The sequence below is a fragment of the Setaria italica genome, chromosome V (genome assembly GCF_000263155.2).
Source record: "Setaria italica strain Yugu1 chromosome V, Setaria_italica_v2.0, whole genome shotgun sequence".
Lineage (NCBI taxonomy): Eukaryota > Viridiplantae > Streptophyta > Magnoliopsida > Poales > Poaceae > Setaria > Setaria italica.
In genome coordinates, this window is record NC_028454.1 from 37,899,061 (window position 1) to 37,914,864 (window position 15,804).

General features: G+C 43.6%; 2 protein-coding genes across 2 annotated transcripts; one reads left to right on the forward strand and one right to left on the reverse strand.

Moving 5' to 3' along the window:
* Positions 1–8,110: 8,110 nt before the first annotated feature.
* Positions 8,111–13,063, forward strand: LOC101760314 (transmembrane protein 56). The gene is made up of 9 exons (XM_004970041.2): positions 8,111–8,361; positions 9,584–9,735; positions 10,635–10,723; positions 10,811–10,946; positions 11,047–11,121; positions 11,502–11,623; positions 11,708–11,783; positions 12,298–12,357; positions 12,471–13,063. The coding sequence occupies exons 2-9, from the start codon at positions 9,595–9,597 to the stop codon at positions 12,597–12,599; spliced, it is 828 nt and encodes a 275-aa protein (XP_004970098.1). The 5' UTR covers positions 8,111–8,361; positions 9,584–9,594; the 3' UTR covers positions 12,600–13,063.
* A 237-nt stretch (positions 13,064–13,300) lies between these two features.
* On the reverse strand, positions 13,301–15,542 carry LOC101777483 (uncharacterized protein At4g15545). The gene is made up of 9 exons (XM_012846042.2): positions 15,112–15,542; positions 14,939–15,007; positions 14,717–14,770; positions 14,528–14,591; positions 14,365–14,439; positions 14,019–14,264; positions 13,841–13,886; positions 13,675–13,753; positions 13,301–13,576 (listed from the first exon to the last, which is right to left on the reverse strand). The coding sequence occupies exons 1-9, from the start codon at positions 15,451–15,453 to the stop codon at positions 13,484–13,486; spliced, it is 1,068 nt and encodes a 355-aa protein (XP_012701496.1). The 5' UTR covers positions 15,454–15,542; the 3' UTR covers positions 13,301–13,483.
* Between the last annotated feature and the right edge of the window lie 262 nt (positions 15,543–15,804).

Here is a 15,804-nt window from a genome sequence, read left to right on the forward strand (position 1 = left end):
AAACTAGTAGAGAAGGTGATGGTGGCGTTACACTCTTGCAATCCCATTATGTGGAAAAGGTTTTAAGTCGCTTTGGTTATAATGACTGTAAACCTGTTTCAACACCTTATGATGCTAGTGTGCTTTTAAGGAAAAACAAAAGGACAATGAGAGATCAGCTGAGATACTCTCAAATTATTGGTTCCCTTATGTACTTGGCTAGTGCTATGAGGCATGACATCTCGTTTGCTGTGACCAAACTAAGCCGGTTTGTTTCAAATCTGGGAGATGATCATTGGCATGCTCTAGAGAGAGTGATGCGCTTCTAAAAGTCACTGCGGACTACGGGATTCACTATACCGGTCACCCAAGGGTACTAGAGGGTTATAGTGATTCAAATTGGATTTCTAATGCTGATGAGATAAAAGCCACGAGCGGATATGTGTTCAGGCTTGGAGGTGGCGCTGTTTCCTGGAAGTCTTGCAAGCAAACCATCTTAACAAAGTCAACTATGGAAGCAGAACTTACAACATTAGATACTGCTATTGTTGAGGCTAGGTGTCTTCGTGAACTCCTAATTGATTTACCGGTGGTTGAAAAATCGATACCGGCTATCCTAATGAACTCTGATAATCAGACAGTGATTGTTAAAGTGAACAGTTCAAAGGACAACATGAAGTCGTCTAGGCATGTAAAGTGGTAGTTGAAATCTGTCAGGAAATTGAGAAGCTCCGGAGTGATAGCCTTGAATTATATCCAAATGGCTAAAAACCTGACAGATCAATTCACAAAGGGTCTTTCACAAAATGTGATAGACAATGCATCTAGGGAATTGGGTTTGAGACCTAATATGTGATTCATGCTTTGGTGGTAACCTGTCCTATGTGATCGGAGATCCTGTGAATTAGGATGGTGAAACAAGCCATTGGTTGACTGAGAGAAGAGAACCTTTGAATAAGGCTCATTCCTATGAAAGTGCATTTCTCTTCAAAACTGTAAGGCAGGATGGCTTTTGCCTTAATGTGATCTGAGCGGCTTATTTAAGCAAAGATGTTGTCCTACAAAACATCTTATAAGGATTGCACCTATATGAGTTTGACTGCTGGTCACAGTCTATGAGATTTGGGTGATCTCTAGATACTCATGAAAGGCCTGGAGTATGACTTATACGCTCCAAACCGCGGGGATGCTTTTAAGCAGCCTATTACCAGAAAAGGGTTTTGGTAAAGCTTGCTTGTACAAGACTGTCAATTCAAGGCATAGTCCATTGATTAGTTGTGAATAAGTGTAGCCTCTCCTCTAGGTGGATGTTCAACTTAACAATCTCCATCAAAAATTGGTATATAAAAGCAGCAGTGGAAATGAGAGCATTTCTCATATGCCTCGAAATTTGGTGGGGATTGTTGGAATATTTGGGCTAGGCCCATTTATTTCATTTAATCTCAAGGCCCACGATTAATGCTAGGTGGTTAAAGTGGTTGATCCTAAATGGGTAGTTAAGGAGTATCTTAACCAACTTAAATAGGTGGACTATCTGTGCACTAATTGAGAAGTTGAGGAAGAGAGAAAGGGTGCCACACGCGCGCACGCGCTCGCCGAGCCGAGCCGTGCCGCGGCGTGGCGTGGCGACGCGACGCGACATGTAGGCTGGGCGTCTGGTTTTGCAGTTTTTAATCACGAGTTGATGACTTGTAACTGACGTTGTGTTTAGTGACTAGTAACTGATGTGGATTAAAAGGCTGACAACAATGACTAGTAACGGCTGGAGGTTACTGGTAACTGACACTTTTGAATGGCTGGTTAATGGCTATCAATCACCTGAGACAGTGTCAAGTTCGTCGAACCTCCTTTCCCTTGCGTCTATAAAATGGTGCTCATACTCTAGTTAACGCTCGCTGAAAAACCACTCTCTCTCCCTTTCTGCTGCTGCCTGCTGCTACTTTCGCATCTCCATCGCGAGCCTCTGCGCGCACAGAGCTTGCGAGAGCAGACCTCTGAAACTTCGTCTTGCTGTGACACTTGCACGAGTAGGCAGGCGATCAAGTTTTTAGGGCGCGCATCTTCTGCGTGACTGCTCGCTGCGAACGACTACGTCCTACTACTTCTGGAGGCTGTTCGAGAGACTGCACTGCACCAAATCATCACTGCACTGACTCTGATCGACTACATCGAACAGCCCGAACCAAAGTTTCAGGCACAATGTCTGATACTTCCAGTTCTGGGAACGGCGCACCCATTGCCTCTGGCAATGGTCCCACCCCTGGGTACATACTGAACCTTTTCTGGTTTTTCTGTTTCATTCTGTTCATGCTTAAAATTGTGTTAAACATGAACACTCACACATGCTCTGAGTCACTCACAATAATCATGATTTACTTAATAATATTTGGAATTAATATATACCGTAAAATGCCTAAATCTCTAACAAACATGGCATGGCGTTGCTGCGTCTGATAGCCCCCATTAGTGGACTCTGTAGGATCATGTGGCTTGCCTGATAGAGTTAATCAGGGTTGACTCAAGCCTGATGGAGGTCATTAGAGTCATCGCTGAACCACCGCGACAATAGCAGATTTGGAAAAATAATCAAGTAAACTTATCGAATTTCTCAAAAAAAAAGCCAAATCAGTTTGGTTTGTTTGGTGAATCATCCTCTAAAGATGTAACACCGTTGCTACTGTCAGGAACTACAGCTGTAGAATAGGATAAGCAATTAGCCCAGCTCTTTGGTTACCTGAGCAACACAATTTTTTTTTGCCTTCCAACATTATGTCCTTAAACCAATCACTGGCTGCAAGCTCCATTAGATAGCTTGCAGCAGGTATTTGTAAATTGGATATTAGCTTATTAAAATTCTTTATATTATCTGACATACTATAACATACAAACAAGAAGATTTAGACATTTGATTTGTCATGTGGGAAGCTCTTGCTACGAACTTTCAAAAGCTTGTTGTCAGGTGCTGTTGGTTTAGTCTTGGGGTCCATTTCATTAGGCTTCACGTCCTTTTGTGATCAAGACACATCAGCCATGCTCCTTTGCAGCATATTAATGTTATCCTACTATGACAATGTGTATGTTAAAATGGAAAAATGGCCTCTTGTTGCAGCCATGTCACTCTGTTCTTGATGGGAGGAAGAGCCAAATCATAGCAGGAAGGCATTATTTTGATGAAGCAGCTCTAGGCCATGGCATGCTTGTCTTTGAAAGCTCCGATCTTGATCTCTGGTTATTTTAAAAAACTCCTATCTTTTAATTGTGGTAGGCTCCAGATTTAGACTCCTAACATCTGCAGGTGTTTTTATAAACAGTAGTTTTATATAGCCAGTAAAAAATAGCTATTTGACATGAATTAAAGCATTTTTAGTAGACGTGTTATAAATAATTTAAAACTTGGCTGTCTTACATGTTAGATTTTTCAAGGGAGTGCCTAATTGACTTTTGAGGAGACACCTTATGTCTTATATTGGTACTGTGCACTTTCTTTTGGAGTCAAAACTATCTGTACAGCTTGTTTATTGTGATAGATTCCATTAATTTTTATTTCTAATCGTATAATTTGGTCAAGGTGTTTACTAATGTTATATTTAAATAACTAATCAGTACATGAGGCTTGTTGTCTGTATTGTTTCAAGATATAGCATTGTCAGTAGTATTGTGCTTCTGAATGGAGTTGTCTGAATGGAGTGCATTGTATTCACTGGTTGCTTTTTAGCACTTGATGCATGCCTCATTCCAAAACTTCATTCTGTGAATTAAAGTAAGTTTGAGGCAACTTTGATCTATGTTTCACGGCCAACCTCTTGTAGGAAGGATACGTTGCTCCTACTACTTTTGTGTGTCCAGTGAGATCGCTGAGATGGAGGCGTGTTTGGTGTGATTGATCCGTTGTAGGCACTTTGTCGAAGTCATTCTACAGGTGGGACTAACATGTGGTTGGTTACTGTCACATTTTTGCTTTATTTTGTGCTGAATTACTATGTCCTGATAGTCTATGTTTTGTTACCCCTTATTGAACGATTGCAGATGGAAAACGTGAAAGAAGAGCAATAATGGTAACATATATGATTTTGATTACTCCAAGGCATTGCAGGTTATAGAACTTCAACAGGTAGTTTGCTAACTAGACTCTATATTCTCAGTACTTGTTTTCTTTTTCAATCTTATGTGTTGCACTCATAGCTAAATTCTATAGCTTACATTGCAGCAATGGTGCTTGCTAGAAAGGAAGATTAAGGTCATAACCTCTAATGGTTTCATTGATTTTATTTATCAGTAGCATATCTTGGTTTACTGTCTGACTATGGTTTTGTCCATGACATTCTGTTGATAGGCTCTCACGGCAATGCCAGCCCCTGACTTCAGTCTGTGCTTATTCTTAATCCCTGAACATGTGGTATGAAAAATTGCATCCTGTCCTTTTATTGAATATTTTATCAGATATGCTATGTAGGCCTAGGATATGCAATATTATCTCGATTGATCCGTTCCTCCTTCGTGTTTCCTAGCTGCGCGCAGACTTCCGGGATGGGGGTTTATCAGATTGGGGGAATTCGATTGTCCTGATTTATGATATTGAGTTGAGAGGGTTCCGATGGAATAGGTTCTGGATGAAGAGGTTGGAGCAATGCCCATCCTCCTTCTGTTTTTAGCTTTGAAACTTCTCTCGCCGTTCTTGATACACAATGTTACCTCGGGCCTCTGATTTCCTCTTTTGCTTCATTTTGGGAAGAGTGCCCACCTGATTAGAACTGTCTAAAGCTTGCTAATCCTAGCATGGCCTTGGTCTCTTATTGAATTGTATCGGTTACTGAATTAGATCATTAGAAGTGTATCAGACACAAAAATTCTACATTTAGATTATAGCTTAGATAGGAAATTAAAGTGCAGACGTTCAAGACTCCACCTTCAGGTATTATTGTCAGAATTCATCCTTCTTAGATTATCAGTGCAACTGTTGTATAGGAGGCTACACGGCAAGCTTGGAGAGGGGTTGCCTTTAAGAGAAATCAGAGACTTTAGATGGGAAGGCTTCTTTAATTTATATTCTTCTTATTTGATACTAATTTGTAGTGATTTCTTGGTCTGAGCCTCTGAGGTAGTTTAGTCCCAATTGTAACAGATTTTTTGTTTCTAAATCTTCAGACAAGAAGAGTTTGACAAGTCAGCAGCTGGAAGAGCAACAATAGCCCAAATGAAAGCTATGAAGGAATCCAAGACATCAAACCAAGGAGAATCAGTTCTTAAGGTACCATCGAGTTTCTACTTTTCGCTGACTTGGTTTGAGTAAATGTTTAGACCTTGTAAAATACTATTTCTTTGTGCAGTGGTATCATAACTCTCATATGTGTTTATTTGCATTCCTCAGCTTGTAAGTTTGTGCAATCATGCTCAAATGCTTCCATTTCCATGACGTGATGTAGTCCCTGAATTGTTACATAAATGTAGATCAGTCTTGACAAAAATTACGCTGCTTGAAGGACTGTCTTAAGCATGTGCCTTGGGTTAAACTGGATGGACTGCTGAGTTGGGTGTGTAAACGAGTACTGTGAAAACTCAAAATGTGAGTTACACTGGATCATGATTTAGGCCCTGTTTGGGAGGAGGGTGCTAAAATTTAGCCCATGACTAAAGTTTAGCCCCCTCAAATGAAGGGGCTAAAGTTTAGCACTTGGGGTGTTTGGGTGAGGAGCTAAACTTTAGCTCTTGTGTTGACAAAAGACATATTTACCCATGTTTTCTCTCCTCTCCTTTACCCCTCTCTGCTTTCCTTCTCAACTTCTTCCTTCCTGCGATGGGGCTGTGCGTTTTCTTGCCGTTGGCCCTGCCGAGCATCTCCTCCAGCCATCCGCGATGGGGCCGGCGAGGTGAGGCCGTGGGGGCGGGTGGGGCCGGCGCGGAGGCCGCGGGGCCGGCGGGGGTGGCGCGGAGGCTGCGGGGGCGGGCGGGGCCGTCCGGAGGTGGCGGCGGCGGGCGAGGTGGAGGCAGTGGGATTGGCGGGCGAGGCGGAGGTGGCGGTTCGGGCGAAGGAGGCGGGGAAAGAGAGAGACTGAGGGGAGGAGAGAGGGGAGGGGCCAGGGGGGAAAGTGGTCCGGGGGACCACTTTTTAGTCCATTTAGTCCATTTTAGCTACCCCAAGTGACTAAAGGATTAGTGGGGGGCTAAAATTTAATCCACCAGTTTTAGCTCACCTGTTTGGGAGCATAAGTGACTAAAATGGACTAAAGTGGTGGTGCTAAAATTTAGTACACCTCTTCCAAACACCCCCTTATTGTCCGGGCTGTAGAACGTAAGAGCATAACAGCTACTATTGTGTTTGCACTTCTTTGCAATTATAAATGCATTTATTGTTTGGCAAAATAAATGCATTCATTACCACAAACAAAGGTCTGCTTGAACTTTAGTTCCCCTGTTCTTCATGCACTTTCTTTCTTATCGTAATAGATTGAAATATTTCAAGTCAAAATAAGTTTTTACTTTGCTCATACTCAGAACCAGAGGAAAGTTTTGAGCGGCTCTGTTGAGCCTTCTCAGTTTGGCCGTTAAATCTTGTCTCACATATTTTTTCTACGTTTCCGTCAAGCTGTTGATGGTGAACGAGGACTTGGTTGCTTTCCATTTCCGAGAGGATGCAGCGGCACCTTCTTTTTAGTGATTTGTGTAGTTATGCCAGGAAAGTGTACATCTGTTTAGTCATCTGTTATACTGTACATGCGATCCACAGACTGTCCCGACTCTGTAGTTACAAGTTTGTGTTGTATGTATAAACAACGTATATCTTTATCAGCAGTAGTAGTATGATAGCATTTGCATAGTTTTTTAAAAAAATCTTTTGCCCCTCTTTGTAGTTTGCACTCGTGTCGTGACATGGGTATCTATGGTGTAAATAATCCAATAAACTTATTTAAGATTTTTTTCTTATTTTTACATTATCATTATCCTGTTAAATGCTATATGTATTGTAATATAAATGTTTCATTGCCTTAGCAACGTATGAGTACGATCGTAATGTAGGAGCATTTGTAAAACTGGCATTCGAAGAGAGAAATTAAATATCCCGACTTGAAAGGTGTATCAGCGTGCTTCGTGCGGTACTTGTCGTGGTCCTGCTTCCTCGACGTACGTTGAGAGATTGCAGCAGCATCTTTGCCGAATGTCTACAATTTTGCCACGAGGTGATGAACACTGTACTTTATGTGCATCGATGACTATTCTAGGCAGCAGGGAAAATGAGGTTTGCAAAGTCGCTAGCGCGCCCCTCAACGTGAATTCTGTGGAAAATGGAGACTGCACCCGAATGCAATGCGAACATCATGGAACGGAATTCATGATTTACGCGAAAATTGATGCACCAAAATGTGATACATATTGCTTTTTGCCGAGCAAATGTTTTTAAAAACATGTCCTAAAAAAAGTTTTAAAAAGCACGGTCGAATTTGGTGCCTAAAATCAAAGAGATGCAAATAGCCTATGCGAGGCCAGAATTTGTCTTGACACAACAAAAGATGTGAACCAAAGTTGCTACAAGGGCTCCACATGGTTGCTAGGAATGTTTTGCAACTGGACCGCCCATAATCTTTTTTCACTTTCCAATCTCGACATTTGAAATCCTTTGCCTTTTAAAATTGAAGCGACTATAATTTATCCCACTACAAAATCTCATAATAATTCCGCTGAAATATTCTTGGCTTCTAAATACGAGGGTTTATCCCAAAATATGGTGGGTGCAATTAAGAAAAAGAAAACGGAGGCCGTATGAACTTTATCCCAAAATATGGCGGGTGAATTTTCTAGGTACGTATATATAATATGTTTAGATTAATATCAAAAGTTATATAGGTACAAAAGTTAAAATGAATAGGTAATTTGAGATGGATTGTTTTGTAGTCTCACGCACTCATTGGCATTGGTTTTAAATATCTAACCATGACGAGGTTGACGAACTAATGGGCACTTACTGCCAATATTTTATCCCACAAATGGGTCGACACATTATTATGCCACCACGTCAACATCTCACATACGAATCCAGTTGATATGAATACATGAGATGATGAGAATGCTATCTCCCTATTGCTGCATAATTCTATTATCTATTACTACTACTTATATTTCTTTTCTTTCATGTCAAGACAAGGCCCTCTCGTAATTGGCCATTATTATTCCAGTCCCCTTCTTCTCCCTTCCTCTCGTCCCCTCCCTCCCCTTCCGTCTCGCAACAGGCGAGGCGAGAGAACTCGTCGTGGAAGCGAAATATAGCCGGCTCGGATCCCCACCCGACCCATCCCACCCGTCCCGATTGCGTTGCACCAACGGGAGCGCCCCCGCCCCGCCCCGCGCCTCCTCCTCCCGGCGTGCCGTGACCGCGCCGCGCCGCGCAAGGTAACTAATGCCTTCTCTCCTCCACCCCCGCGCTGCTCTGCTGGCGCTTATTGATTTCGGCGCTTGATTTCGCGCGCCCTAGGGATCGCGAAGTGGGCTCGCTGCGGTCTCGAGGTGGGTCTGGGTGGGTTTGATCTCGGTTCTCGTTTGCTTTGGGGGTGGTGGTGCCTTCTCGAGGGCGGAGCGGGAGGGGGATTCCGTTGTGGCCGCCACCGCCATGTGGTTTTCTGTTTCCTGCGTCTGCGTTGCTTCGTTTGATGCTGATGATGGGTTTCGACCACCGATCGCGGTTCGGTTCCGCACGCAATGCGTAGGGGGTTATGGTCCTCCGCCGCACCAGGATGTTGGTCGATGTTGTTGTTCGGTTACCGCCGCTTGTGACGGGGTGCTGCGGCCGTTGTTTCCTTTTGATCTCTCCGACCCTTCTGGGAATCGATTCTGTGCCCCGATTGGTCGCAATGTGCGGGAGGTTTTGCTTGTGCTTTTTTCCCTCGCTGGCCGGCCGGATTCTGCAGCGAAAAGTTGCCCCCCTGCCCCCACCTTTTCCTTCCTCCAGTTATCTTTACTCGTCGTGTTCATGATTCCTCATGCGTGCTTGGGTTGCCTTATGTGGTTTAGAAGGCCAATAAGCTGCAGCGTTTTGGTCCTCGGAGCTCATTTCTTGTGACTTGTGAGAGGAGAACACCGTATATTCCTCGTTATCTTCGTATAATTTTTCCATAATTTTTTTCCCCGAATGGTTGCTGATCATGTTGTTTGTAGTGATTGTTTGTTAGGTGACACATTTCAACGATGGATCATTTCCCTTTGGTAGTATCTTGTTGCTTTTATTTGCACTTAATTAGTTAGCCTAGTTTCATTATTTGCAGCATGGTCGTTATTGCTATTTTCCGCTAGCAAACAGGAAGCATGAAAGGAATCGAGTATATCTGGCTCCATTGTCAGATTTAAAACATCCATATTGTTTACTGATCTGTCAAGCTAGGCTGGCAGATCCTTATGGTTTCCAAGTACACGTTTAATTATGAGATCTATATGGTTTCTGATACTCATTTAAAACATCCATTGCACTTCTCATCGATGATTATCTGATTGTTCCATAACGGCCCTTATCTTAGGGCATCTTCTACATTCATTGTTAATATGCAGTGGTGGTCATTTATTATTCTTATGGTCTATGGTTGAAGGTGTGCCTCATTATTTGACTCGTCTCTTTCATTAGGTTGTTGAGTGATGATGGACCTGTCCACGACTTCAGTGCTGGCAGCCAAGGCCTACAAGTACAAAGCAGAATCACTTGTTAAGGAGTACCTTCTTGCAGATTCGTATGTTTCATACACTGCTGTACTTGGTGGGATCCTGATGTGCAAGATGGTATGAAATTCCCCCTCTTACCTGTTGATACTTGACATTCATGATCAGCCTACCTTTGAATTAATATGCTCACACGGTTCTTGTGTTTAAATGGGGTCAGAAGATTACTATAAGTTTGGTATATCCCTTTTTATAAAAAAGAACACTATAGGTAAATCGGGGACTGTGGAGGAGCATAGAGAGAAAAAAATTATAGATGGTAGTGAATTAAACTGTCGATGTGCCTGAGATTGGTTGAAAGTTGAAACTATTTGCTATTTTAACTGCATGAGTATATGCCATTATGCCCATTGTGGTAAGTTGCCAAATTACTGTTGTAAAATAGGTTTAACAGTTGCCCGGACTTCTAACAATCAGTTTTATCATGAGTTGTTTAGATTCCGTTTATTCGTGGTAAGTTAATCTCAGTAAATGCTATTGAAGACAAGTGCATTATGTGTAAACATAAATTAACATGAATGATTAATTGCCCCTTTTTTTGGCAGAACCAGAACTAGAACTTGCATCACGAGCTATTGTGTGACTCATATGTTTAATCTCTGTTGTTCTCTGTTTACTGAAGTTTATCATATTAGGCCAAATCTTGGTTTAGTCCTTTTCGTTAGAATAATTTAGTTGACTCTAGAATGTCTAAGAAAATTTGAATTATTGATAACACGGACGATGTGTCAGTTCTGCCTAGCCAATATTTGGTGTGGTGATCCATAGCAAATTAGGAAGTGTACTGCAATTTGTGTAGATAACAACATGCTAGCAATGATTATAGTTTCTGTTACTTCCAGCCTTGAACTCTTGCATGGAACTTTTTGTGATCAATCTCTGTGTGTCAGAACTCTAGTAACTTTCTTTTGAAATAAGTTCTGCCCATATCTTAGCTAATTTTACGTTTTGTTTCACAGGCCTATGACATCACAAGCTTAATCAGCTCATTGTACTACAAGGGTTATGGTTCACTTACAAAAATCCAAAAGCTTGAGTGGAACAACAGGTGGAACTATCATGTGCAGAAGTTATTTCCTTTTTCACCTTATTGCTGTGAGTGTTTATATTCAACATTCACTGTCTACTTGTTTAGGGGCATGTCCACTGTCCATGCGATATTCATCACAGTCATGTCGGTGTACCTGGTATTCTTCTCCAACCTATTCTCTGATCAGCTGGACGGACCAGTAACCTTTCGGAGTTCAAACCTATCAAATTTTACTCTGGGGGTAAAAGATGCTAAATTTCAGTTCCACTCAAGAATAGTTTACGTACCATATACAGTTTTCTCATTTTGCCTCATACCGACTGAATGTTTAATTTATCCAGGTTTCTGTTGGGTACTTCATCACTGACCTTGCTATGATATTCTGGGCATATCCTTCTCTTGGTGGAATGGAGTATGTAAGTGAATATATCTGATCACTAACATCTTTTTCTCTGGTATCTCCTTGCTTTATTTCTACTCACTCTATATATAAATTCATGCTGTTTTAACATGGCATTGTCTACTAAAGGCAACTTTGACTACTAACTTCTGCCACACTGTGTTGGCAAAAACTATGAAAATGTGGTATAATAAAAGCATTTTTCATGGTAAATCTATTACTTTAATTTTATTAACAGATAAATGCTTGTTTAGCCATATTAGTACTCAGAGTGGGCACCCCTATTGATTACACCTTGTCCAAACAACATACATTTGTATACAAAGGGAGTTTCAAACTTTCAATATTTACTGTTCCATTGTTATCTGTTATTGATTACTGGTTGGCCATTGTCAGGTTCTTCACCATATGCTGTCGCTTATTTCTATATTCTATGCTATGTATTCTGGGGAAGGACAGTTGTACACTTACATGGTTCTCATCTCTGAAACAACCACACCTGGAATCAACCTCCGATGGTATCTGTTGAAATCAATGCACAATGTTTTTTTAAATTATTTATTACTTCAATGTATCTGACCCATGACCTGTTCTGTCATCAGGTTTCTTGATACTGCTGGGATGAAAAAATCCAAGGCCTATCTTGTCAATGGTGTTGCAATGTTTGTTGCATGGCTGGTATGTTACAACAGTGTAATTGGATGTTACAAGTTATAAATAATGCATTGCCTGCTGTTGATCATACAATACTTACTATGTTTTAATCTAATGCTGTGAATGCATGAATGAGCAGGTGAATTATATAGCCAGAAACTTGTTATTTTGTTAGGTGTAATTTGCTGTAAGTTTTACATTGTAAGGGATAGAAGGTTCTTTTTTCAAATTTCAGCCATCCTGGAACATCTTATGCTCTGATTGATGTTTCCCAGCTCCCTTGATCTATAGTAGGAGGGAGCAAAGGGCTATCATTAGAAGACTAGACGTTTTGTATCTTTGTGCTCTAGCAGGTTGGGGAAGTGCGGAGGATTAGGATAGGAGAGTTATAATATTTCAAGTGGAAATATGAATGCTACAAGTCAGTAGTTGTGTTTGATGAGTTTTTTGTCCTGATGGAGTTAGACAGACATTCTAGTACTGCTTAGGAACTTCCTATGTTTTTCTCTAATTGTGGAGAACTAATCGCTTCATGCAGGTGGCGCGGATAATTCTGTTCGTTTACTTGTTTTACCACATCTACTTCCACTATGATCAGGTACTTTTTTTTCTCTTACTACATTAAAAATTTAAAAGCAAGGGTATACATCAGTATCCCGCTGTTGATTTTGAAGCTAAACTTGGTTGTTGACAATAAAATTCTCTCGACAGGTCAAGCAGATGCACACCTTTAGCTGCATTCTGATATTTGCTGTGCCCACAATACTGCTTGTCATGAACACAATGTGGTTTGCCAAGATCTTGAGAGGCCTTAAAAAGACGTTAGCCAAGAGGCAGTGAAGAGAAGAATGGCAACACAAGCTTACGAACATTGACAGTCATCCCTTCGTACAGCCACTTTACAGCTACATGCACTTCCCAAGTAAAGCCGCCAGTGCAGCTCGTAGCACAAGCTAAAGCCATTGTACATGATCCAGAAATATGCTTAACACAGCCCGGAATTTTCCCTGGATGCTCTGCATTTGTACATACGCATGTCTGGTTATGGCTGAGGATGGTTTTTCAGTGGATCAGAATATCGGATGCTTCTACATCTTAACAATTTAGGTAGTAGTAGTAGTCTAGAAAGGTTGAAATTCTCCGCTTCAGCTTACAGGTTTAATATGCATGTCTTATCATTCTGACTTGAGAGTTGTAGCCGGTGCATTCCCTACCAGTACAACTAAAGTTTGCTTACAGTACTTCGTATCCAGCTGTTCAGCTCTTCATGGGCTGTTTTGGTTATTGATGGGCTGTTTCGGTTATTGATTGTCAAGCCTGGTAATTCTCATTGTGCAGGTGAGTTAAGCAGTGGCAAGGACGTAACTTAAAACATGAATGATGGTCTGAATTTAGATTTGTTCGATCTGCTTGTGTGCGATGTAGGTTGGGTTGAGCTTTTCTACGTTTTTGATTTGATCAGTCCAGCTAGTACTCATTTGGTGGTGTCCAGTGCTTGTACCTGGAAATGTTCATGATGCAGGATTCTTGCAGTCGCTGGGTAAGACAAGGTCACAAGGGACATGTATTTCTCTTTCCAGGCAAAGATTTGATCTGCACTTCTTAATATGCCCACATTTTTTTATTCTATGCAACGTGTAAGATGTACCCTACTTACTGTATCTTCATGAATCATGAGCAACGGTAACAACTGACTAGAAACAGGGAGAATTGCCAAGCTTTTACTACGACAGGCTGCGGCTAAGCAGCCCTTGGAATGACATGAATAGGTCCTTGTTTTCTGCACCGAAGATCTCATCCGCTTTTCTCAATGTTTCCTGGGGGGCAGCAGTTTACGCAAATATAAGCAATAATTCAATATCTTAAGTTCTTGGCAAATCAGTTGAAAAACTGAAACTTGGTCCAGGATTCGAACCTCTCGAGATTGCCTATGGGCGTTGAGCTCCTTGATATTGGCAAGAAAACCCGCAAATTGTTCGTAGGAGAGGCGACTCCTGTGATGCGAAACCGAGTTTATGCCAACCTTCTATGAGAAACTGGATAAGTTTAGTATAACAGGGCAAGCATGGGGACTAGCATACCTTGCCTGACGAAAGAACTCTTTGCCATCTACCCTACTAGTGCGTCCTGGAGCAGAGTTTGTCGAAAGAATGTCAGGGAAAGAGTTGCTGCTAGGCATTAAGCCAGGACTAGTGGAAACTTGCAAGAAACAGGGGATTTTAATGCTGAATGCTTATGCGATTGTCTGATCAGCACTACCTGAGATAGAATGTCCACGAGGGGGCGAGCTGGCAGCAGAGGACATCTTGCTGGAGGGCAGCCATGGCGACATGGCCATGTGGCCTTCCAACCGTGGCGAGGTGGCGCCGGACGTCAGCTTAGGCGACACCGCCGTGGAGTACCTTCTCGGCGAAGTGGCAGCGGTCCTCAGCTTCGGCGCAGGATCAGACGTGAGGCGTGGAGTGATGTGCGTGATGGTTAGCCTCTGCTCAAATGGCCTCGTTACTGTTCAAAGCAGGAGACAGACCGAGTAAGGAGCATCAGAAACTTTTGAAGATTGTGGCCACATCGATTCTGAAGCGTGTGTCCCTGCCACTGATCGTACCTTCCTGATTTACGCTTTCAGCTTCAGTAGATCCGTCCGAAAGAGATGATACAGGATGGCTATTCGCTAATCCATCTTCAGATAAAAATGACGCAGATATGGAATCATTTCAGGGGACGAACAGAGTGCAACCAGAGCTGATATTGTGCAAGCGAAAAAATACCTTTCCAGGAATTTGCTTTCGCCACCGATTGCTCGCAGGTTCTTATGTCTACAGTTTCCTGAATCTGTTCAGGGGACATGAAACATGAGTACCTCGAGGACATCAGCACTTCAGCAGTGATCTTAATTTGCCTTATTGCTTAGCGCAGACCAACGACAGTAATGCAGAGAGGATGACGAACTAACTCACTGGTGAATTATCGTCGCCTAGCGACTGCATCAGATGCCTCTTGAAGGTTTCCAGCTGCAAATTAAGTTAAAAGAAAAAAAAATATGAAAATTGAGATCTGAGCTAACAGGTGAGATCACTTCTGGTAAGAGAGCGTTTTACAGCGGCAAGCTCAGGGGAGGGTGTGCCGTTTGCGTGCAAGTGCTGTGATCTTGATCAGGTCATAAAACAAAATGCAGTCACCTTGGCGTGGTCCCTGGCCAGCTTCTTGGACGTCTGCGCGAGCGAGTCCCGCTCCTTGGCCAGCTTTGCCTGCGCGGACAACGAAATCAACCGGCTGATCAGTAAAGCAGGGAACCGCACCAGAAGAAAAATCAAGGCAGCAAAGCAAAGCAGCGAGGTGTGTCTGGTCTCACGTTGTCATCGAGCGCGGCGCGGAGGCGCGCGTCGGCGTCCCGGAGCGCCAGCTCGAGCCTGGCGGCCCTGTCGGCGAGCTCGGCGGCGGCGCGGTCCCTGTCGGCCAGCATCAGGCGGAGGCGCGAGGCCTCGAGCTCGAGGCGCGAGGCCCGAGCCGCCACGGCCACGGCCGTGATCTTGCGCGCCACCTCCAGCTGCTCGTACGGGTCCGGCGGCAGCGCGGCCGCGATGGCGTCCGGCAGCCCCGCCACGGGCGCGGGCTCGGGCTCGGGCTCGGGCCCCGGCGCCTGCGCGGCGGTGGCGGTGGTGGCCGAGGGTGTGGGCGTGGGGGTCTGCGTCATCGGAGGCGGAGAGCGTGGGAGTGGCGGTGGTGCGGGTGGTGGCGAGATCCGAAGCGGGGAGGCCGCGGTTTACGTTTATCGTTCGGGGCTGGAGAGCTCGGGCCGTGGACGGTGGCGCGAGGTGGGGACTGTGGGGGCGCGACGAATGGCGGGGTTACTTTGCGACTTTGCGTGCGTTTGAATACGCGCCGCACGTACAGGAGTTTGGGCTCCCTTTTCTCGCTCCGGCTTCTGCCACCTTCGGTGACCGGGACGACGAGGCGATTGCTGGCCGGGTGCTCCGATTAACAAATGCAGCGCTGCTGCTGGTGGTGGTGGAATGGTGTGCAGAAGCTTTGGAGAAGACGCTGC